Raw genomic sequence first — 23,038 nt, 5'->3', positions numbered from 1 at the left:
CTTTATACACAGTCAAATGCTTCGATTGAGCGCCGGTTTTATATTATTAGGGCGTGCGGCGCTTATTTGGGGCCTTTGGTTTTTCATATTTTTGCTGTTTTCTGATGCGTTTATTTCATGGAGGCGCCTAATTGAGTGCGGCGCTTTTTCGAGTAAACACGATGCGTAATTATGTAAATTTGAAAGCAATAGTCTATCCGCCTCTAGTTCAATGACTGTGAGAGACCAAACCCAGAGTAATCCTATCTGGCCAATCAAAGCAAACTGACGCAAATAACCCAACGAACCAAGCAGAACTGATAGAAATAAAACCTAGCACGGGAAACGTGCAACCGATGCCAAGCGAGGGAAAATGTGTAGCCAACGCCAAGCGCGAAAACATGCAGCCAGCGCCAAACGCGGGAAAACGTGCCGCCAGCACCAAGCGCGGGAAAACATGTAACCAGTGCCAGACGCGAGAGAACATGCACCTAGCGCCAAGCGCGGGAAAACATGTAACCAGTGCCAACCGTGCCAAGCGCGGGAAAACATTTACCAGTGTCAAGCGCGGGAAAACATGCACCCAGCGCCAAGCGCGGGAAAATGTGCAGCCAGCGGAAGGCGCGGGAAAGGAAAGTCACAGAATGTATCGTTGTTGTTCCTGATTGGTTAAGAAAATTCGCGTGCTTTTTCTGATTAAATAGTGCAAGTTGCAAATAATTTTCTTTCACTAATTCTAGAGTTCTCCAAATGGAATAAAGAAGAAAGCCGACCTGCAATCTCTTTCGAAAGTCAACTTCAATACCTCAGTGCTTTAATAGCTTTTGACGGTTTACTACGACTGAAATATATTTGTTAGATAAACATTCCGGTTTACTACGACTGAAATATATTTGTTAGATGAACATTCCTGGCTGCTGGTAAAGTTATTGACCTGCTGCAAATTGCAACAAACTATTTCTCTGTATATGTTTCTCCTGTACTAGTTAAATGATCAAGCATGCATTTATATTACTGATGAGCAAACCCTTTCCTTCAAGTTGAGAAAATCTCGAGGTGATTGATGCCTATATAAATTCGCCACTCCCGTAACTTCGTGGAAGAATGGGCACTAACGCAACTTTCTACCTTTATAAGTCTAGGAAAGTTAACATAACCTGACATAGTTAATGATTAATCGTGATTTTAAGGTAAATCTCAACTATAAAAGCTGGTTACCTCTGCGAGGTCTCGGGACAGATTGTCACATCAAATCACAGTTTCCATACAGAGTGTGCTAGGCTGAAAAAGTGTCTAGCTCAGCGCTGAGAGAGAATTTACGCAAGCGTTACAAAAAATTATCCGGAGAATAACTGCAAGGGGAAGGAAAAGTGCCAAGGAGTTAGGGTTGTTCAAGAGCAGCCCTATGTTGAAAAAATAATGAAGCACAGCATTTACTAGATCTGTTTCTGTCACGACTCGCATATATAGTTTCTACAGAATGCGCTCTTACAGTAAAATCTTCGGGCTTTTAACATGGAAAAGTTCTTAGCAACGTTTTGAGCTTTAGCCGTGGCTTTCCTCGCCCATAATTGTTCTATTCTGTTATGTTACTGGTTCGCTACATCTATTGATATATTTTCAATCTTGAAATAAATCAACTCGCGTTTGCTTTAGTATAGTCTGTTATTATCATCATCAAATGTATTCATTTATTGGGCCTTGTTACTAATAAGGAGTATTAGTTTATTATATGCTCCCTATCTAATCTTGGCTGCGCTCGTGTGCAAAGTAAAATCAAGACTCCATGTTTTTTTTACGGGAGCTATTGTTAAAGCCGGTTACTCAGTTAGCCCTCTGCGTTGACTACAAAGAGCCTCATGACCCGTGAAACGATGACACCTGAGGACTGCCCTTTAGCAATCAAGGTAACGGAATTCGTCTTGTGCACGTTCTCTGGTCGCGTGGCTTTAGCACGAACGAACACCAAGGTGCAACGGTCTTTCGCAACATGTTTGGGTCGCTGTGAACTGGCACTTTGGTGCACGATGAAATTCAAACTGTCCTTCTTTACGACGATCTCAAACAGTTCACTGTCACCGAAGTTGCAGATTTGAAAATGAAGGTACGTGGTCACATTCAAGGGAAGAGTGAAATCATTGCTGGCGTGTTTGGCTCTGAGAACTGCAGTGGTTGGTTTTATCTCACGATGGGACAGCCGCTCAAATGTATGCCCCTTTTCAGTGGTTCCAGTGAGTTTGAGTCTGAAGGGAGTGGTGGGTGGAATGAAACTTGTTTCGTAATGTGTGCTACCATGTGACTGTATTTTTAATTCCCGGATCACAGCACCCGATTTGGTCACGATCCGTAGGCGAAGAGAATCAGTGTTGACTTTTCCTTCCTCAGCCAGCAATTTTAACACCATCTTGTTTAATTTTCCTGGCAGAAAGAAAAGGAGTGTTAAACCACCTATTGAGAGCAATATATACCGGATTTAAAAAAACATAAGGCCGCACCGGAAACAAAAAATTAAAGGGGATCGGCATCCTAGACTCCAGTCGGAAGAAACAACTAGGTTCTTCCCTAGGTAAGATGCTTCGCCAGCAACCGGACGACCCCAGCATTTATAAATACCCATTTACACTCCAACATGGAGAAATTATTTTAGATTAAAGGGTTTAGCTCAAGAATTCAGTGCAGGGGATCTCGGGTGTGGGTTCAAACCCGGACCACCCCGATGCGGAGTCCAGCACACTCAAGAATAGAATTCTAGACCCCTATAAGCTGAAGGAGTGAAGCTGGACTACTCGGACCCCCATGACTGTAAATAAACTGCGATAAAAAACGATGGCCGCGTGATTTCTTTCTGCGTCACGCATGACGGGCTAAGCGAATTACAGGAGGCAGGAGGGAGGAGGGGTAGGGGGTATTGACTGATAACCGATAACTAAGATTCCACTTTCTCCACCCAGACCCTATCAGAAGCCCAAAGAAAGGCGCCTGATCTGAGGTGTTTACAGTTTCCATTGACAACCCATTCTGCTGGCTGAAACAGTTGCATGCTTTGAAACAGTAATAGGTCTCGTGTATATCAAGAACATTTGGCAAATTGGGATAGTAATGTACGATGTCTCAGAGTGAGGCCCGAGCTAAAAACATTGGGAATCAAAGAAGTTTGTTTAATTAACAGGGTTAAACCAACTTTGTTACGAAAAAATATACGTAGTACAAACCAGTAATTGGATTTGCAAAAGACGCTACAGCTTTCCTGCGACCACGCCCGAGCGGAATCATGAAATAGTGTTTGAAGTCGATGTTGGTGTTGCTGCTTGACTTAACAAAATACTCATGCCCCCCTGTAGTGTCGTCTGATATCTCCAGAGTCCAGTTACCCAGCGCAGGTTTTGTGATCTGGTAGACAGAGACCTGGGTAAGAACGATTTTCTCAGCCGTAACTGTGGCACCTGTTGGATCCTTCAAAATTATTCCATGCCCTACAGTGAAATTAATGAGATTAATAAATTAATAAAAGATTAAGAAAAGTATTAATTTTTTGAATGCTCAGAATCTCTCCGTGGAAGGTAACTTAGAAGAAACGTAAGGCTGAAAACCTAAAATTGGTGTCCCATACTGAAAGTGAGCTAAAGTGAAGTGCTGTACCTCTACCCCCTGGGAGTCTAAAGTTGACAGTTAATAGAATAAACTTATTAAACATCATTCCCGCCAACTTTGACGTATGCTTTATCTGTTTCCAGTATTTGTTTATAGGTATTTCTTTATTTACCATAGGTTTTCCGCAGAATTTTGCATGAAGTATTCGTTGTTGCGTTCTTGGGAGATCTGTAACTTAGTAAACAGGCATTAGATCGCCTTAAGTAGGTTGGAACCCCTGGACGTTAAAAATTCGTCACGAACGAATGGCGTATTTTCGTCGCTGTTTTAGGAGAAAAAGTACTTCAAAATAATCAATCTCTTCGAACGCTTCCCTTTGCATCAACGAATGTGCTCAACAAACGGTTAAAGCTCGAGGTCGCAGATTCAAGTCTACCACCATAAATTCACCAATCGCAGACTTTCTACGCAGTGGGGCCTGAGAACTGCTAACAAACAGATAACCCGAAGCCGAGATATCAGGACAGAAATAGGAGGCTGCATTATGCGGGCAGCAATAAATATTACAACGATGTTATAAGACCATGTATTTCAGTTACCTGCAAGATTTAGTGAAAACCGCTAGCTGGTTCCCAGCATAACTATAACTATAATTAATCGAATTAGCTTGAAAGATTGCTAACTACTTGAAGAAAGCGGTATGTAATGTTGCTATTTTAGGTATTAGTATAAATCATGTATAAGTAAGGACTGTTAGTAGTGGAAGTTGTTGCATTGTTTTATGGCGTATTACCATATCCTTGTAATGTAAGAATAGCATGGTAAACAGTGTAAGTAGTAGAGTCAAGAGAATATGTCTTGGTAGAGTAAAATAGTGTATTGCATGGCATTTTATTGTATTGTACTTCAAGTAGAGTTAGTATTGTGTCGTATTATTAGTAGAGAGAGTACGTTGTAAGTAATTTTGTATTTCGCAATTAAAAAAACAACAACAACGACAACAAAAACAAAAACAAAAACAAAAAATTAAACAAAACAACAACAAAACAAAAAGCTGGCTTTAGCTCCAGAAAACAACACAAACCATTTGTATCGCGTCGAGTCGTTTTAACAGAAATCGTCATTGTCTCAATGGAATCATCGATGGGAAACCTGTACTGATTTGGTCTCCCCGAGCTTCTTTTCTTCCTGGCTCGTAGGCTCGATCCCATGCTAATGAAGGTAGTCCCTTCCAAGGCCTTCACAGTGCTATTCTTAAGCTTTTCGATTTCTGCTGCGTCTTTCAACATCAGAGCTTGACCCGAGGTGAAATCAGAGAGTTCGCGAAAAGCTGGATGGAGTTCATCACCATGGCAGCTTCCTGTTGAAATATAAATATTGTTATTTTTAACATTACTTAGTGTTTTTTTTAGGGTTATTCGCTAATTAAGAGTGGCAGGAGGTGACGGGAAGATGGAAGGGAGGTACAAAGGAAGTAACGTAAAATCGGCCATTTTGTTGTCGTTGTTGTTGTTGTTCAGGTTGCTCTTCCTTTGGAGTATGCCTTACTATGAAGGGGAGGTCTGTGTATTCTTCCCGCGGGAGGGGAGAGGGCTTCCATGTGAAAAAGGTCAGTGGGTGATGCTTGTCGTCTCACTTAAGGCCGTAAATGAATCATGGATCTCGATCTCACTTAGGATGTTTAGTAGGAAACTCGACTATTTTTAGCAATCAAGACATCTTTTAGTTTTGCACTCGAAAAACGAATAGAAAACGCTGTCATATCCTTTTTAAATTGGTATCTTTTAGGGATCAAAATAAGCTCGAGCAACGAACAGATCGGCCACCTTTAGGGGTTTAAGTCAAATTTTCCGACGATAATCCTCGACGTTTCCACATGGGAGTCCCCACACGGGGCAAGTTTTTGACTTCAAAAGTTATGTGGGTGGGGCTTTGCAGAATCTTTGCACAGCTGGTAGGTTCAGCCTTTCGAAATTGCTTTCTGGGAAAAAGAAAAAAAACTTAAACAAAACATAAACCTGCCAGTACCACAGGATAGAATTGGCTGTAGGATGAGCAGAAAACAACACTGCTACAGAAACAAAAATATGGATGCACATTACACTATTGGATACATGAGATAACTAACACATATCTCCCGACAACGTCGATTTCTTTGATGTCTTGCCCAAGGTCAGCAGGTGCTCTCGACTACGATCTTCACACACAAAAACAGTGTAGACGCTTTTTTCGTTTAAATCTGGAATCCAGTCTTTCATCTTTCAATTAACAATTAGTTCAGCTCGAGATTTCTTCCTCTTGAAAACATAATAGTCGCTCAAACCTTTGAGTAAATCCTCTACACAGACGCTTCGAAAACGCAAAGAAATGGCCGCCATTGCGCTAACAACCGCACACTGCTGGGCTTTTTAGTGTCTATAAAGGAATAGATATCGAGTAGCGTGGCCAATAAGGGAACGGTATTCGCGATAGAACGCCGGTGGCTTTATACTTATTTGCAGCACATTGTTCCTTAAATCCCTTGGGTAGTACAAAAATTCTTTAGAACCCCAATTCTCTGTCTTGCTTGATTGCCTTGGAACACTCAACATCTTTGGAACTTCGTAAATAATTTTAACGTACCTGTTGAAAGAAAGTTGATTGTGATTTCGTCATCTTCTGCTAACATTTTCACTTCTTCTATGTTTTCAGGTGTAGCATCTTTAGGACCAGCGTCAGTGAAGACGTACATGGGCGAGCCAAGGAGGGGTTCCTGTCCAAGGGCATTTAATATTCCCTGAAAAGTATATTCTGGGCAGTCCCCTCCTTTGTGAGCATTTAGAGCGTCGATCGCCTGCACAAATTCCATTGATTGGTTATCCTGTTTCGTTACCATTTCACCCGCGTCTTTTGAGAAAGAAATAACGAGTACAGAAATGAGAAAAAGGGAAAAGCAAGGTGATAATGCTGGGTGAGTTAGATTCCTGAACATGAATGTTTTAAGTTAGTCCGGAACCCTTTCCATATTTTTTAAGCGAGTTGCAAAATTGTTGTATAATATCTTGATCATTATCGAGTAATGGATTATGGGGATCCCTTCCTTTAATTTTAATTTTTTGAGTCAGAAGAAATAAGGGTGTTTTATGCGTTATTGCGGTGTTCAGATTGGACCCCCAATGTCCCCGTCCTAAAGAAATTATGGACTCAAAACAGCAGCACCAGTACTAGCGGCCATTTGACTTTATATACCCCCTGTATTTTTTGTAACTGTAGTTTAAGTTTAATTGTAATTGTTGTAATTTACACGTGTATTACAAACGCGCGTGTAACACACGTGACACACTCAGTCGCGCAGGGTACGAGAGCGACGACACACGCGTATGATGTCACTCCAGACTAGTTGGTATGGTGGCAAAATAGACCTTGTCAGTGGGATGCTTGCTTTCTCATTCCAGACCATTTGATATTCTCCGGCTAGAAAATTGTTCTTTGGTCCATCAAAAATCATTCATTCATTCACATACACGCCACTATTTGAAAATTTTAAAAGCAAAAATTCTCAAGAGTTTAATGACATAGCCCTAAATGGGGCTACAAACTGCCCAAGCTAAAAAAGGTCTATTACCCTAAAACACGTATTCTGAAGACTACGATAGCAAACTCCTTGTTACACACCTGACATTGGGTCATTGAAAGGTGATAATATATACTCTACTGGTGCCTCACGCGGATAATTTGCCACAGCAATTGCGATCTTTTTGACGGCTTGAATTTCATCGCTCATGCTTCCTGTATCATCAACAACGAAAATTAGAGAGACATCTCCTTTGACCGCCATAAAGCTATCAAATGTGTCGTTCCCAAGGGTTTGACGAAGTTCTTGAAGAAACGTTGTACCTGCGTTTTCGGGAGACCTTTTTCTACGCCTCGAAGACTCTGTGCTGAGCAAATGCAAAACTTTTCCAAGGACATCCCTGGCGTATTTGTAGCTTTTACTTTTTATCGCGTTTGCCAAGAGGCGAGACAATTTGGTCTTCGTCTGCTCGTTGTCTCGCAGCCGGCTATCAATCGCTCCTGCGTTTGCTACGGCTTTTTCGATCTCGTTGATAACTTCGAGGAATTTGTTGGAAGGTCGGTAAACATTGACGCTTTGCGGTTGTCTCTTGGGGCCTCCAAACGACCGGCCGAGAGCAAGTTCGATGGGTGATTTCGTGGTCGCAGGCTTTGCAACAACTCGAGAGAATCCGAACAGAGCATCGCGAGTAAACTTGAGTGAGCTAAAGAGGTTCCCATTACAAACATTGGTCGACATAGCCAGGCAAAGGAAACCAACTTTGAAAAAGAGTGCCAAATATATAGTCGCCATTTCAACAACAGATCCCAATTGGCAGACGAGATTCCAGAAGACACAAAACCTAAAACCTACCCTTCAGCTTCAGAGAAATTCATACGTTTGTCTACTCCTAGCAGGATTTCACTTTTTCGACAAATTGGCAAAATTTCAAATGTTTTCTTTAACCTTTTAACCCAAACCTGAAGAGTTAAATACAGATTGGGGCTAAGGAATTATTCCTCAGCTCAGTGATTTTTACAATGGAGACCTTTAGATCCATGTTCACTACAAACGTCTGACTGCGGTTTGAGGTACGTTAAACGTTTGCCGTTCACTCCGTTCGGACGTTAGTCGATTTAGAGTGGAGTAAATTGGAGCGAATAGGAATCATCTTGTCAGTGCATTGGAAATGATCAAAATTACGCCAAAAAATAGAAAAAAATAGTATGCTGTTGTTTTCTAAGCATGAGCAGCTTTCTAAGGCAATATAGCATCGCAAAACACACTTTCAACTCATTAAGCCGCCGCCATATTGGATTTCCACTTAAGATCAGTAACTCTCTACAAACAATAACAAAAGACTAGGTAATTGTTTATTTGCCTAAAACTTTGAACCAATTTGTAGAAAAAGGGTTTCTTTATTCCATTTCAGTATTTGACGTGGTATAAAATAAAACTCAAGGCAATAAAGCTTGAGGTAAATGACTTACGTGAAAACCCAGGAGTACCCGACGGAGCCGCTCGACAGAAAACCCGCTCGACAGGCTGCAATTACGCTGGCTGGGAAATATTAGCATTAGATCATTTACTGGCTGGGATTTTCGTTCAGCGTCTGGCTTGCTAAAAACTGATTTAAAACACTGTCCCTAGCTGGAAAAAACGTGACTTGTTTGTTTTTCCTGGCTGTGACTTCTTCGAAAAAGCAATCAGTTAAACTGCTTCCGTCCTGGGACAAAAAACGCGTGAGTGAGCTCTAAAGTCTAAAGTCTTCCGCCGTGAGACAATAAACCGCAAGCGGTCGTACTTACTCCCAGCGCCACGCGCTACAAATCAACGCGCGCGTGATGCCATGCCCGAAAATGATGGCTCCATTGTCAGATTGTTGCGGTTTATATTTTTCATCAACCAGTAAAAATTGCATAACACCAGCAGCTGTCATTTTAAATGACGTAATAACACTAGTATCTCGAATGGCCAAATCCGTTAAAAACGTTCTCTTCAATGGAACACCGCCGATCTCCAGGATCTCCGCTCGTTTGTCGTTCCAAAGGCCTTAAGAAGTCGTCACTTCAGAAAACCGCTGCTGGCGCTATTGTGCTGCAAGCAGTCGGCAGTTATAAAGAAACAGTGGAAAGCAACTTAAAGGTTGGTAAATTCATTCCTATAATTCTCTTACAGCACATGGAAAAGTGATGGTACATTGTACTGGAATCAGTATGTTTTGCATAAGAACTAGACTCTAAGGTGTTCATTTACATTCCTCGTTTGCAGTCATTCTGAGTTATTTCGAGGGCTCCGCTGGTAAAGGAAAGAAACGAGATCTGCCAATTAATCTGAGATCTGCTGTGAAAGGGACTTGGCGCAGACAAACAAAGCAGCTGGATAAAGGGTAGGCATATTGTTCTGTTTATATGCGCTAGTCGTCTCCATCGGTGGTCAACTTTTCTCTCTTGATCCTAAAGTAATCAAGTAAAGTGATCTCATTGTACCATACACTCATCGTTTCGCTCATAGTATTTTTGGGTTGCTATAAATCTGCAAATTTGCTTAATCGAAAATTTTCCGAAAGTTGCCGGAAGACGAGGGACAATGGTTTACCCTCTTTTTCAGTCTTATTGGGTACATTAAATGCCTTAATCGTGGTTCAGTACTAGCATAACGAGTTAATGTTTGTCCTCTGGAAAACAAGGGACTATCGCGCGTTGCTCACCGGAAATGGCCGTCGGGTGAATTCATTCCACACTGTTCGCTGTCTCTTTGAGAGAAATGCTTTTGGTGAACCCATTCCGCACTGTTCGCTCTCTCTTTGAAAGAAATGCTTTTATTTTGAGACCCTAAACTTATTAATGTATCGGCGATTCAAGATTGCCGGGAGTTAATTTACATTTGCAGTCATTCTGAGTCATTTCAAAGGCTGGAGAGAAAAAAAGAAAAGAGACTAAGGGAAGACCTCTGCCAGATCTAAGTTCCGCTGAGAAAAGGACTTACCAAAGAGACAAAGTAGCTGGATAAAGGGTAGGCGTATTTGTTTATATGCGCTAGTTCGGACTGCAATGCTGGACATACAACTATCCTCTCTGACCTAAGATAAAGGGATCATTGTACCATAGAATCAACGCCTCGATCATAGCACTTTTGTATTGCTTTAAATCACTGCAACTTTGCGTGATGGAATTTTCCGAAAGTTGCCGGGCGACAAGAGTCAATTGTTTGCCCTCTTTTTCAGTCTTATTGGGTACAAGGGACTATCGCGCGTTGCTCACCGGAAATGGTAGTTAAATCATGCAAGGTATTTTATTTGGCATAATAAGTAAAATGTTAAAATTGTCTATGTTATTAAAATCTTTGTCAGTTAAAAGAACTCAAGATTTTACCTTCTTAAACTTTCCTTCAGTTTTTAGTTGAGAAGGAAACAACTTTCGTCTTTCTGTGCGGCTTTCTTTGAGCAAAAATATATCATTTGTCACCTTTGGTTGTGTTTCACAAGGCTAACTGGTCAGACCTGTAGGTTCTGCGTGTAATCATGTAATAATTGAATTTCCGTACCAGGAACCGAAGGATCTTTCGAAGCCTAAAGAAGACAGAAATCAGCGAAGGATTACAGAACTCGCGATCGTTTGTCATTTTGAAAACATTGTTTTAGAATTGTGAAAAGCAAACTACTAAGCAAGAAAGTCCGGAAAATATTGCCAAAGTACAATTTGACAGGCATAACGCGCGATGTGTTTGACTGCTCCAAGCAAGTGAATTTCCGGTAATAAACGCGATCCAAAACAGCTTTCATTTGAACTCATCGTTGACCTACCAGTTGAGGCAACGGTTTCATTCTGCACGCTAGTGCTGTGAACTAACTAGAGTCGTGAAATGAATGATCTATCGATGGACTGTATATCGAAATGAACACTTCTGCCAGTTTAAAATACTTTCACCAAAGAGCGCACGTCTGGACGAACAACTAACGATTGCTTTTGCTGCGAATCCTTGCGGCTTCTGTCGTGCGTCTTTTGCGGTGATCGCCTGACGAACAACCAACGATTGCTTTTGCTGCGAATCCTTGCGGCTTCTGTCGTGAGTCTTTTGCGGTGATCGCCTGACGAACAAGTAACGATTGCTTTTGCTGCGAATCCTTGCGGCTTCTGTCGTGAGTCTTTTGCGGTGATCGCCTGACGAACAACCAACGATTGCTTTTGCTGCGAATCCTTGCGGCTTCTGTCGTGAGTCTTTTGCGGTGATCTCCTTACGAACAAGTAACGATTGCTTTTGCTGCGAATCCTTGCGGCTTCTGTCGTGAGTCTTTTGCGGTGATCGCCTTAGGAACAACCAACGATTGCTTTTGCTGCGAATCCTTGCGGCTTCTGTCGTGCGTCTTTTGCGGTGATCGCCTGACGAACAACCAACGATTGCGTTTGCTGCGAATCCTTGCGGCTTCTGTCGTGAGTCTTTTGCGGTGATCGCCTGACGAACAACCAACGATTGCTTTTGCTGTGAATCCTTGCGGCTTCTGTCGTGAGTCTTTTGGGGCGATCGCCTGACGAACAACCAACGATTGCTTTTGCTGCGAATCCTTGCGGCTTCTGTCGTGAGTCTTTTGCGGTGATCGCCTTACGAACAAGTAACGATTGCGTTTGCTGCGAATCCTTGCGGCTTCTGTCGTGAGTCTTTTGCGGTGATAGCCTGACGAACAAGTAACGATTGCTTTTGCTGCGAATCCTTGCGGCTTCTGTCGTGAGTCTTTTGTGGTGATCGCCTGACGAACAAGTAACGATTGCGTTTGCTGCGAATCCTTCCGGCTTCTGTATTGAACCTTTTGGCAACGAAATGTCGTATTGACAACGGTAACTGACATCTGTTTGTATCGTAGGTTCATTTGAAAATAAAAATGACAGACACTGGGTAGCCAAAGCCTTGTGAGGGCTTTGTAATCTCGTCTCGCTTTTACTTCATGAGCTAAACAATGTTTCTTTGTATGGAGGTTCGTTGACTTTTTGGAACAATAACTGTGAGAAATGAAATGAATGTGAAAGTTTGTCGTATGTAAGCGTTAGAAACTGATTGATAGGTTTCTTGTTGTACTTATAATAACAACGATAGATCTTCATTAATATCTAGATTACGTCTGTTAAGTGAATGGACATTGTTTATACTTCACGCTCTTTTGGAGGGAATTCACGATTTATTTTCAGAGTGAAGCTTGGATCCCTGAAGGATAATCAGGACACTTTAAGCACATTTTATCTTTCCCTTTTGTTTACTGTTGAATGGTAAGTGTAATCTCTTAAGTGTTACAAAAACTTTCCAGTCAAATGTAAAAATGAAACCATTAACGTACTTATTGCGTTCATGGTACGCAATACTAAATCCGTTGTTATATTAATAGTTTTAAGGAAATGTACCTTGCTATGGTATATTGAAATTACTAGCTCGCTGGCTGGCAAAAAATGGTATACTCGAACATGCTGGCAAACTTTTGGCAAACTTTTCTTATGCTGGCTGGCTAGGTGACAAGTTTAAAGCATGCTGGCTCGTTGACGACCTCAACGTCGAGTGCTGGCTGGGAGTCCGATAACTTCGAAATCCTGCTTGCTGGCGGTGAAGAGCGGGTATTTTTTTTCCCAGGAAAGTTAAATATTAAACAAGATTGACGTAGCGACACTCGGGTAATGTTAAGCAGACCGTACGGTGGATTTTCGTCAAAACTGTCGTTGGGTACTCCTGAAAACCTACCTCTTGGCTTTTAAAACGCTAGTCAAAAACCTCAAAGGTCCTCAAACGTGACGTCTGGCTCTGATCACGTGAGCGCTAGCTGTTTGCCATTTGTGGTACACATGGATCTCAAAGTCTCTAATGTCGGTTCCAGCTAGCGAGCCATGTGAGCAAGCTTGTTTCTTATCCCAATGAAAATGCCAACTCTAAGCCAACTAAGCAAATAGTGCTATCAAAACTAAACATGGTGCTATTCAGTTTAGGCTAAACGGAGAGTTCAGCCAAGCTAAACAGCAAGTGAGAAATTCAAACCATCAAGCAAGTCGACATGCGAGCCAGTTGAAACCTCACAATGGGGTTTCAACTTCCGTAAGCTCGTTGCTTCCAATAATGCTTTAGGACTATCAACTCTTCCGAATTTGACTAGGATTTCTAAGAATGCGGGAAACAAGAACAAAACAAAAACAGCCAAACAACCAAAACGAAAAACGAAACACGAACAACTCTGTCGAACTTCCAGTAAGGACACATGTTCCCTTGAAAGTTCTAAAAGTCACCATTGTTCAATTTGTTGTTGTTGTTGCTTTGTTTTGGCCAAAGTTCCCCTCAATAAGTATCCCAATGATTTAAACCGTGGCTACATGTATTGTTGAGGTGGCAAACCTAAGTTTTGCGTTTTATGGTAAGCCTTGCGACAGCCTGGATTCTGGGAAGCGAGTTAGCAAACAGAGGCTGGAGACGAATTCATCCTAATTTCGTTAAAGTATAGCAAAAAACAGAGAAAGGAAGACTAGAAGGTACTAAAAGAAATAAGATTGGGGGATGTAGTGCTTGTACAGTTTTCGGTTGGGATGTTGCTTTTCTATAGCGGAAATAAAACATACTTTTTCTTCCGATTTAAACGCCCATCTCGCGCTGGACAAAGACAACCAGTTTACTCTCTAGCACTGGACAAAGACAACCATTTTACTCTCCCTTAACTTGAGAGGACAAACCTCTCTTTACGTTTATTCAATACAAATTGAAGTTTATATAGCACAAATATCGCTTTATAAAATGTAATTAAAACGTAAAATTGTTCCTCCTATATTGAAATAAAATATATCTAGATGAAAATAAAACATATAGATTGAAATAAAACTTACAGTTTAAAATGCACGACGAAAAGAGCAGGTTTTCATCTTATCTAAAGTTTTAATTTGCACCTGGGACAACAAAAAGCCGCACTGCTTGAGAAACGACAAATTTTGACGTTCGACCCTTAGCAATTATCAAAACAGTATTTGTCTTTTCTACGTCTTGAGAGCGGGTAGCTCTTGCTCGAATGGACAGAGTCGTGCAGCGCCCCTTCATAACACGCCTGGGTCTGACATTGGGGGATATGACATAGCCCATTTTGTCTTTGACGACCGTCACGTCAAAATACTCACTGGCGCCAAAATTACACAGTTGAAAATGAACAAACGTGACAGCCCCCAGAGGGAGGGTGTAATCATTGCTAGCGTACTTCCCCCTAAGCACGGCTGTGGTTGGTTTGATGGTTTGGCGCGAGATTCTCTCGAACGAATTCCCGCCACGTGTGGTTCCTCTGATCTTAAGCTTGAACGGCTGGCTTGAACGTGGTGTGATGCTCGCGGTGAAATGGACATCGTTGAGTCTCTGCAGGGTGACGTCACTAATCCGGGCTCCCTCAGTGGTTATGAGCTCCAGACGAACAGAACTTGTGTCGATTTTCTCAGATCCAGCGACAGTTAGAACCATTTTGTTTAATTTTCCTGTGAGAAAAATTAACGAACGTAAGGTTAAAAAGGTCGACACTACTACATACACGTTACGTTAACTATTCTAATAAGTCTTGTAAGTACTCATCTAAACAACAACAGCAGCAACAATATGGAATGGCTGTTATTGCAGTTGAGTCTGCGGTCAAATATCGTTTTGTTAAAAAGGGCGTAGAAGTGAGGGGAAAGGGTCAATACAAAGCAGAAATGACCCTATGGCCTCGTCTGTATATCAAACCGCTGAAAACTGCGATAACAGCTATTGTAAATTTGATTTTACTCTTCGTTTTATACTTCTACCCTTCAAAGCCTAAAAATTTACCTCTACTAGAGCCAATGAATTGGCGAGTAGTTTTGCCTTTGCAGGTCTTTCGACAAGATATATTTCATTGATATATCGTATATATTTTACGTAGATGTTCTAAAACAATGCATTCTTTCCTACGACCGCTATGATGTTTTCATGTTCTAAGTCTTCAACCTACCTATTACAGGATTGGAAATAGGCACTTCAGTTGATACTCCTCTGCGTCCTCGCAGTGAAATGATAAAATAATGCTCGAAGTCAACGTTCGTCTCGCTCGTCGACTTGACATAGAATTCGTGTCCGCCATTGCCACCCGAAACGACCAGAGTCCAGGCTCCCTTTTTAGGGTTGTCGATCTGATAGACAGAGATCTGGGACAGACTGAGTTTTCCAGACGTTATTATGATGTCATCAGGGTCCATTAAGGTGATTCCTTGACCTGCAAAGAAGACCGGAAGATATTACATCTTTTAGCTTTATGTATCGGACACAATGCTGTCCTAATATTTGGCTAATCGCCTTTGGCTAATAAAATAAATTGTAAGCAATGCAATAGGACCATAATCTTTTTTTATCAGGTAACACTAGTTACTTCCATTTTATGGCAAGTTAAAGTCTTACACGGAATGAAACTTGGTTTTTGGTTTGTTACATGTAGTATTCTTTGCAGGCTCCAACCTTAGAAGAATAACGGCTTTGATCACGCTATAATAGGAGATGCCAACTAAAATTTTGATTCCTCTCTACCTCCCTCTCCGTATCAGAAAAATTAATACAAGGTTAAAAGTCGTGGGTGCTAAAACGATGTTAAGTAATCCCCATACGGCTGTCTTGATAGTGTTGTACGCTTGTTATGGGATAGCACTTAATATGACGAGACTGTCAATCAAAATGTGGATTCTCTTTCTCATTTCAGAGACGTTGGTATTTGTTGAGCTGGTAAGGTTCGAGCCGAAATGGACACCCTTATGCCCGGATTACAAAAACGTTGCGTTGAGAGAAACAATTCACAATTCTACATGGAGACCCGATCTTCATCTAATAGGACACACAACTTACGAATAGAAAAGCATGTTAAATGGACTACGTAAACACCGTTCCCGGGGGCGGGAGGACCCCCAGAAAAAAAAAATGGGTGGGGTGCCGCTTCCCAAAAGCCTTACCCTATTTAAGACCAAAATCTACGATTTTCCCTACCCTATTTTAGGACTTGATCAAGAATTCGATCCCCTTTTAAATGCCTGACCCTTAAATCAATACCCAGAGCGATGTTAAAGGCATTGCGAAGGGCTGTTGCTGATGGTCGCATCGATTATGATGAAAAAGTAGCTTTCTTATATAGAACATACCCACTATTCAAGACTAGAGTGCAAGAAAACATACCCTATTTGAGACCAAAATGACCAAAAACAATACCCCATTTCTTACCAAAAGGGCTAAAAAAAGATACCCTTTGGGGTCGCCCATACCTATATAGCCCATATAGGGGGAGGGGATACCAACCTCTAGTGTCTAGCTTTGTGGTGCTGACCGTAACTAACATTTTTTCAATGGACTCGTCAACTGGAATGTTATATCGACTGTCTGCAGCTACATCCACACTTCGTTTCTTTCTGCCTGACATGTTTGAACCCATGCTAATCACATTGGTGCCCTCCAGCACCCCTCCCGTCAATTCATCGAGCGTCTCCAGTTCCCAGTGATCTTTCAACAAGATCGCTTGCCCGGACGTCAACTCTGCAAGCTCCTTGAATGCTGGGTGAAGATTTCTTGGATCACCGCCGGAGTATCCTTGAGACCTGCAAAAACCTAAAATAAAAGGTGACGGGGAAAGCAATAAAGTCAAGTGAAACTGATTTCATCCATCTCCATTATCCACATGGAATGTACATCGTAACGTTACCCTCATCATTGGCATTATTTAGATCGGGTTAAACTAGATTGGGTTGAGTTGAGCGTCGCTTCACAATCCAATTACATTTTTTTTATATATAAGAATATTGTTTCACGGCCCAGCCTGAATATTCTTACTTATTTTTCTGTTGATTTTAGGCTTAGAATATTCTTGTAAATATTCTTAGATTATAGCGTGTGAGATTTCTGTTTTATTGTTTTTGATATGCACACATAACTTCATCCAGAAATGTCACTGGCATCGAGCAGATGGCTTGTGCTGTTTTAGTTGGTTGTTTTGACGAGTTCTGCTGTTTAGAGAAAGGTAGAATTTTATACCGTTAAGTTAAAAAAGAAGTATAACTGTATTGTATTTACTCATTGTAACACTCAAAATTATAGTCTTTAAAAAAATCACAGCTCGGGTTTATTCTTAAAATAGTCTTAAAATTTGCAAATATCAGCCTCGATATTCTTACAAGTTGTATTCTGATATACAAAAAGTGTGTAACGAGATGTAACGCTTAAAGGCGCTAAGTCAAGTTATTTTGAGTTATTTTGTTCACGTACAAAATTACCTATAAATTGAAAGAAACCTGAAAAATAAAAGTTTACTAAGACAGAAAAACACCAAAGAGATAAAAAATAAAACATTAAAGGACAAGGAAGATGAAAGATGGAGAAGATTAAATCGGATTACACACGGCGAACTTGAAAAATTTTAAGCTAAACTTTTCAAGGTGGGTAAACTGTGAAGTAGTTCCTTAAAGGAGAAAATTTGTAGTTTCATTTGTAACATCGCTTCTCCCAAGGCGAGTTTGCTTTTAATTTCAGGGTGTCCAGGCAATAGCCCTTTTTTGCAGTTAGCATTTTAAATTTATATTACAATGTAATCTAACGTGGATGCGAGGACAGAGATTAGAAAATTGCCCGAAATTGCTTCATATACACGTCGGATTATACTGTAATACAATCAAGAAAAGTTAACCATCAAAAGGGGCTATTCACTGGAAGAGATCTCGAGTGCATTCTTGTCCAAGAACGTAGCACAAAGACCTCGACCAACGCCTTACATAACAATGGAACGTTTCTGTTTTTTTCACTTCCTGAAAGTACTACAATAATTTTATGTACGATTTTAGTGACCAACCTTGTTGTTACACTCCTTACCTGTGGTGAAGAAGTTAATCGTCACGCCAAATTCTTCTGCACTTGCCAAATATTTCACTTCCTCGATGAATTCATCTGAAGCATCTTTTGGGCCTGCATCCGTGAACACATACATAGGGGACCCCCACTGTGGTTCCTGATAGAGTGCTTCTAGCATGCCTGTAAATGCTAACTCCGGACAGTCCCCTCCCCCGTGAGGTGTGAGGTCGTTTATGGCTTCCACGAACTCTCCAGCGTCTATTTCGTCCTTGAAAACTACTGGCGATTCATCTGAGAGTGTTTACATTGTAAAAGAAGCTAAGTTAGGGCCGGGTCGCAGTAGAGCGAATTCAAATATTTTCTAATTTTTGGCGAGAAAAAAATTGGCAAAAAGTTCCAAATTTTGGCAGTGGTAGCATCAAGCCATCATGTTTTAACCAAAACATTAGCCGATTGACGCACACGTTAGTCATGCGTTCTTCACAAGAGTACACAAGAGGCAATGAAATATCTAGGGCGCCTTCTCTTCTTTTCCGTTTGAGGGGCTGCCGCTTATGGCTTCCATATTTGCGATCGAAGGAGACTTGTCTCTCTGAGGTCATTTGTTCATTTGTCGATACTACTGCCCGTAACCAGACCGAGGATACGAGTCAAAAACATTTAAATCATTTTCCACGTTTCCCTTGATGAATAACTGTGAAAAGGACCGGGTTAAAAAATGATTTGGGTCAGCCATCGCACGCGCCAAACTGGAGTAGCCAACTAAAGTTATATTGTTGCCGTGATTCTATCGAGACATTTTTTAAAGAAATATGACAGTTTAATGGTAAAAAAAAAAAAGAAAAAAAACATAATTCCTTCCGTTGCCAAAAATTTGGAAGCCTCCGAGGCAGCACTTTGGCTTCTTTGAAGATTGGTGAAATTTTGGCAATCTGCAAAAATTTGGCAAGCTTTTGAAAGTGGCCATGGGGGTCGCACTTATTTTTCGCTACTTGTTGACAGATTCAATGATTACTTGTACAAACAAAACTGGCTTTATTGCGACCCGGCCATCAATCTTCCGAAGAAGTCAAACTGTCTGTTGTCTTGTTTATAGCTTGCGAGTAGGCTCTTGTGTTTGGGTTATGATGCTCTTCATGAAGGATTTCGGCGCTTCCTTAAAACCCCAAACAAGAGAGGCCACTCCGGCGCAGGGAATGATAAAATGCAAGAGATGACATACTCTTCTATTAAAGGATTGAAGGATGCTAAGAAAATGTTGCAAAAACACTAATTGGCGGCCAATTTTGCATTCCTTTGAGTAAAATGTTCTTAAAAAAGAAATGCCTCATGAGAAAAACACAGAAGAAGTCGTCTGGTTTTAGACTTTTTTCACTTAATGTTTTTCACCTATTGTTTTTAACTTAATGTTAAAAACACAGTGTAAGATTGCGAAATATGATAAAAAAAAAAAAAAACCCGCTTTAATTCCTCCCCCAATACATATTTCTACTAATCGGATTACGTTCTCTGATAATTTAGGTCACTTGACGAAATAAATAGAACTTTCTGGATTCACGTACCTGGGTAAGGATCATTAAAAGGTGACAAGATGTACTCCACAGGAGCTTGGCGTGGATAATTGATGATATCAATCGCGATGTTCTTCGTCGCCTGAATTTCATTTCCCATGCTTCCGGTGTCATCAATCACAAACATGAGCGAAACGTCGCCTTGAACAGCCATGAAGCTATCGAACGTCGAGCTGCCAACTTGTTGACGAAGGCCCTGGAGAAAATTACCACCTTCATTTTGCGAGCTTCGCTTTCTTCGCCCCGGAGGCGAAGTCTTGGTGCTCAAAAGATACATGATCTGTCCCAAAACCTCCCGTGCGTATTTATAGCTCTTACTTCTGATGGCTGTCACCAAAATTCTTTTTAGTTTAGCCAAAGTAGCTTCGCTGTAACGCACGCCCGACGCTCGTGCGTTCGCCACTGCTCGTTCGATGCCATTGATGGCTTCTAGAAACTTGTTAGATGGAGATGTGCGCGGTCTGTAGGTCTTGCGTTTCTTCTGGTATCTGATGACCGTCTCCGTCACTGGTCTCAGTGTCGCTTTTAGTCCTGGATGTGGACGTGTGGAATGTTTAGTTCCTTTTGGTACATGTACCCCTGCCTTCTCCATCACGTAACTTTTGCTCTCTACTCGCTTGTGAACCTTGAGTTTAACTTTTGTCTTCGAGGCAGTAGGCTCGGGAAATGTTAACGTTTTCGTCTCCTTCTCTGGCGTAAGAATTTCCACGGTTCGTTCAGAGCCACGAGAAAAGCCCATGAGGGTGTCGCGAGTAAACTGCAGCGACGAGAAAAGCTGGTTGCCGGTTGATGTCTCTAGAGACATCAACAAAAGCAAAGAAATGGAAGCCTGGAGTAACATAACTCTCTTCTCCATGATGTTGTAATCGAAGTGTGCGCCTCTAATGCAGTTGTGTTCCTTTTAAGCAACGTAGAAGACAGGAAGTTGTCTAGGATTTCATTGCTATTAGTACGTTTAATGATAGTTTGCGAGAGCATCCGGTTTGTTCAGCTCTTATTTCACACGCCCTTTGGGATGCCTCGTGTCATTGCTGCCAGCGTATTGAATCGACAAAGTTGATAATCGATAAAAATCAATTGAAATCGATAAATTGTTTCGGAAATTTATAAAGAGATACTCTGTTAGTGTTGATTTTTACTGTTATTCTTATCGATTTTACCGGAAGTTATCAACTTTATCGGTAAGGGCAGTGAAACATCAGAAAATGGACAGATTTACCAAGATTGGGTTCCTTCAGGATTACCCGTATCAGGATCAGTGATCCGATATCACTAGGATCTAGTGCCTCTGAAGAAGCAGTTTTTTTAGTCGTGGCCGTACGCGTAGCATATAAACGACTATCAAACTTCAAAAAATCAGTAAAAAGCGGTCTTGTTAAAGATTATTAGTTACATCATAGTTATATATGAAGTCACATTGTTTTAGATTGCAGTTGTGTCATTTCCCTAATGGTAAATTAGACTAATGGTAAATTAGCCTTTCGTTAAATTGTGTCACCTTTCTCAGCCTTATTATATGTTCTTCTATAGTTTATAAATATGTATATAATATTGTTAGGTGTTATTAGTTGTCACATCTATAGAATTGCGTGCTTCTCTTGTATTAATAGCCTATACTCATATATAAATTTAAGTATTTCAGACTTCCCTAATAGCCTAGTGATAGCGTTTTTTTCCTCTTCTTTTCCATTCTACTTATGTGTGCTTCCTTGCTGACCTGTAATTTATTTTCATTTAACGTTGATGTCAATTGGCTGCCTGGCTTCGCTAGCCCCTATGGTTATTCCAGGCAGCCAGAACTCTAATGTTATTATCCATATTTTCTGTAATTAGTTTTTCAGCAAGAGAGAATACAAATAAAGATTGTTTTTGTTATTGTTATTGACATTTTAAATTTGTCACTCACTCGGGTGTAAACTAATCGATATGTCAACGACCAATATCGATTTTTTTTTTTCAGGATATGCCAAATTGTAACTCACTCAGCTGAAAACAAATCGATATGTCAACGACCAATATCGATTTTTTTTTTCAGGATATGCCAAATTGTAACTCACTCAGCTGAAAACAAATCGATATGGCAACGACCAATATCGATTTTTTTTTTCAGGATATGCCAAATTGTAACTCACTCAGCTGAAAACAAATCGATATGGCAACGACCAATATCGATTTTCCGACGCATCGACTACGTTGGTAATATATCCGTTGAAATATTCTCCTTCGTTCCGATGTGATTGATGCTCGTTGCAGTCAGCACGTGTTACCAAGTCATTGCGCAGTAGTGTACAGCTGTTTGGAAGGCTAAATGTGTGACTATGTGTGTCGAGATTAAATGTGAAGATTCTTCGAGTCATCGAGACGTTTGCTCGTCGGTCCGTCAAGCTCAAAGGGGGTTTATAAATTCTAGCTGGTTGGATAGGAAACATCCGTACCACCGCTTATCAATCCATAACGTCAAACCAAAATATTCGTGAGCCGAAGTACCGAAACGCAGTTAGAAGTGACTCATCTAATGCTAACAAAAGTCGATTTCGGAAAATTAAAGAAACGAAGAAGTATTCAAGTAGGTCTAAATCCACTCGGCTCATTAAAAAGAAATAGGCAGTCGAGTTCTATATGTGGCTGCCCTGAATATATCAATGATTGACCGAACTCCTCGTTTTGATGGCGAAATAAAAAGTGTTCGGGAATTTGCACTCAGTAACTGCCACAGTTCTTCTCAAAGTTCCTCTTCGTTGGCTAACCCGGGTGCTAAAGGGGAACCCATAGCTACTCCACCTATTTGATCGCAAAAGCAATCGTTGAATGAGTGTGGCTAGAAGCAAAATTAAAAAGTTCCTTAAGTTGAAATTTGTTGAGTTTGAGGCCTGACCCAACGTTACCTTCCTTTTTGAAAAATAGCATTGACAGTAAATCAGTGACTGATTTCAGTTAAAGGAATATTTGGAAAAAGATTAGTAAGATCATCTGAGACCAAAAATATTTCACTGAAACTTACATCTTGAATTTCCCTAACAAAAGAGAAAGTATCTGCAGTAAGAAAACTCTGACGAGATGTGGGGCTTAAGTAAACAAAAAAGATACTTTACTAAGTTTTAGTTATAAGTGCCTATGGAGGAGACAATAGGTCTAAAAGGAGGAACAGTTGATCTTCAATCTTTGACTTAATGTAATTTAGGTAAACCATATAACCTAGTTGGTTGAGAACCGGTGGGATAAATATCCCGGTATGTACCAGACCATTTTTCTTTAGCTTACGCAAATACCGTTGTAATTGACTTTCCCTAGGTAATCATGTTCAATCAGATTGCAATTTCTTAAATTTAGAGTTAGGTCATTCAACAAATCACTAACAGTGGCAGATATAGGGAAGGGGCCCGGGGGACCTGGCCCACCTCCCTTTAATTTGGGTAAAAAAAAGAACAACAACACACACACACACAAAAAAAAAAAATAGAACAAGGAAGAAAGCCGGCAAGGGATGCAAAAAAAGCAGCCCCACCCCCTTTAGCCGAAGGTCTGGATCAGC

The 23,038-nt window shown here is 40.9% G+C and overlaps 2 protein-coding genes across 3 annotated transcripts; both read right to left on the bottom strand.

Annotated features, from left to right (window-relative positions):
- Window positions 1–823: 823 nt before the first annotated feature.
- LOC145502309 (von Willebrand factor A domain-containing protein 7-like) lies at window positions 824–8,403 on the bottom strand. Of its 2 annotated transcripts, XM_081481569.1 has the most exons (6): window positions 7,447–8,403; window positions 7,225–7,338; window positions 6,193–6,456; window positions 4,655–4,930; window positions 3,192–3,452; window positions 824–2,397 (listed from the first exon to the last, which is right to left on the bottom strand). In XM_081481569.1, exons 1-6 carry the CDS (start codon window positions 7,913–7,915, stop codon window positions 1,808–1,810), a joined length of 1,974 nt encoding a protein of 657 aa, XP_081337695.1. In that variant the 5' UTR covers window positions 7,916–8,403; the 3' UTR covers window positions 824–1,807. The 2 variants fall into 2 exon arrangements, with proteins under 2 accessions (XP_081337695.1, XP_081337694.1); XM_081481568.1 differs by having other exon boundaries at window positions 825–2,397; window positions 7,225–8,403.
- A 4,425-nt stretch (window positions 8,404–12,828) lies between these two features.
- On the bottom strand, window positions 12,829–21,338 carry LOC145502308 (von Willebrand factor A domain-containing protein 7-like). The gene is made up of 5 exons (XM_081481567.1): window positions 19,498–21,338; window positions 17,957–18,226; window positions 16,397–16,702; window positions 15,072–15,332; window positions 12,829–14,580 (listed from the first exon to the last, which is right to left on the bottom strand). Exons 1-5 carry the CDS (start codon window positions 20,360–20,362, stop codon window positions 14,000–14,002), a joined length of 2,283 nt encoding a protein of 760 aa, XP_081337693.1. The 5' UTR covers window positions 20,363–21,338; the 3' UTR covers window positions 12,829–13,999.
- Window positions 21,339–23,038: the final 1,700 nt, after the last annotated feature.

Source organism: Orbicella franksi, chromosome 11, assembly GCF_964199315.1.
Source record: "Orbicella franksi chromosome 11, jaOrbFran1.1, whole genome shotgun sequence".
Lineage (NCBI taxonomy): Eukaryota > Metazoa > Cnidaria > Anthozoa > Scleractinia > Merulinidae > Orbicella > Orbicella franksi.
Note: the sequence above shows the minus strand (reverse complement) of the source record. Positions and strands in the feature narration are given on the sequence as shown.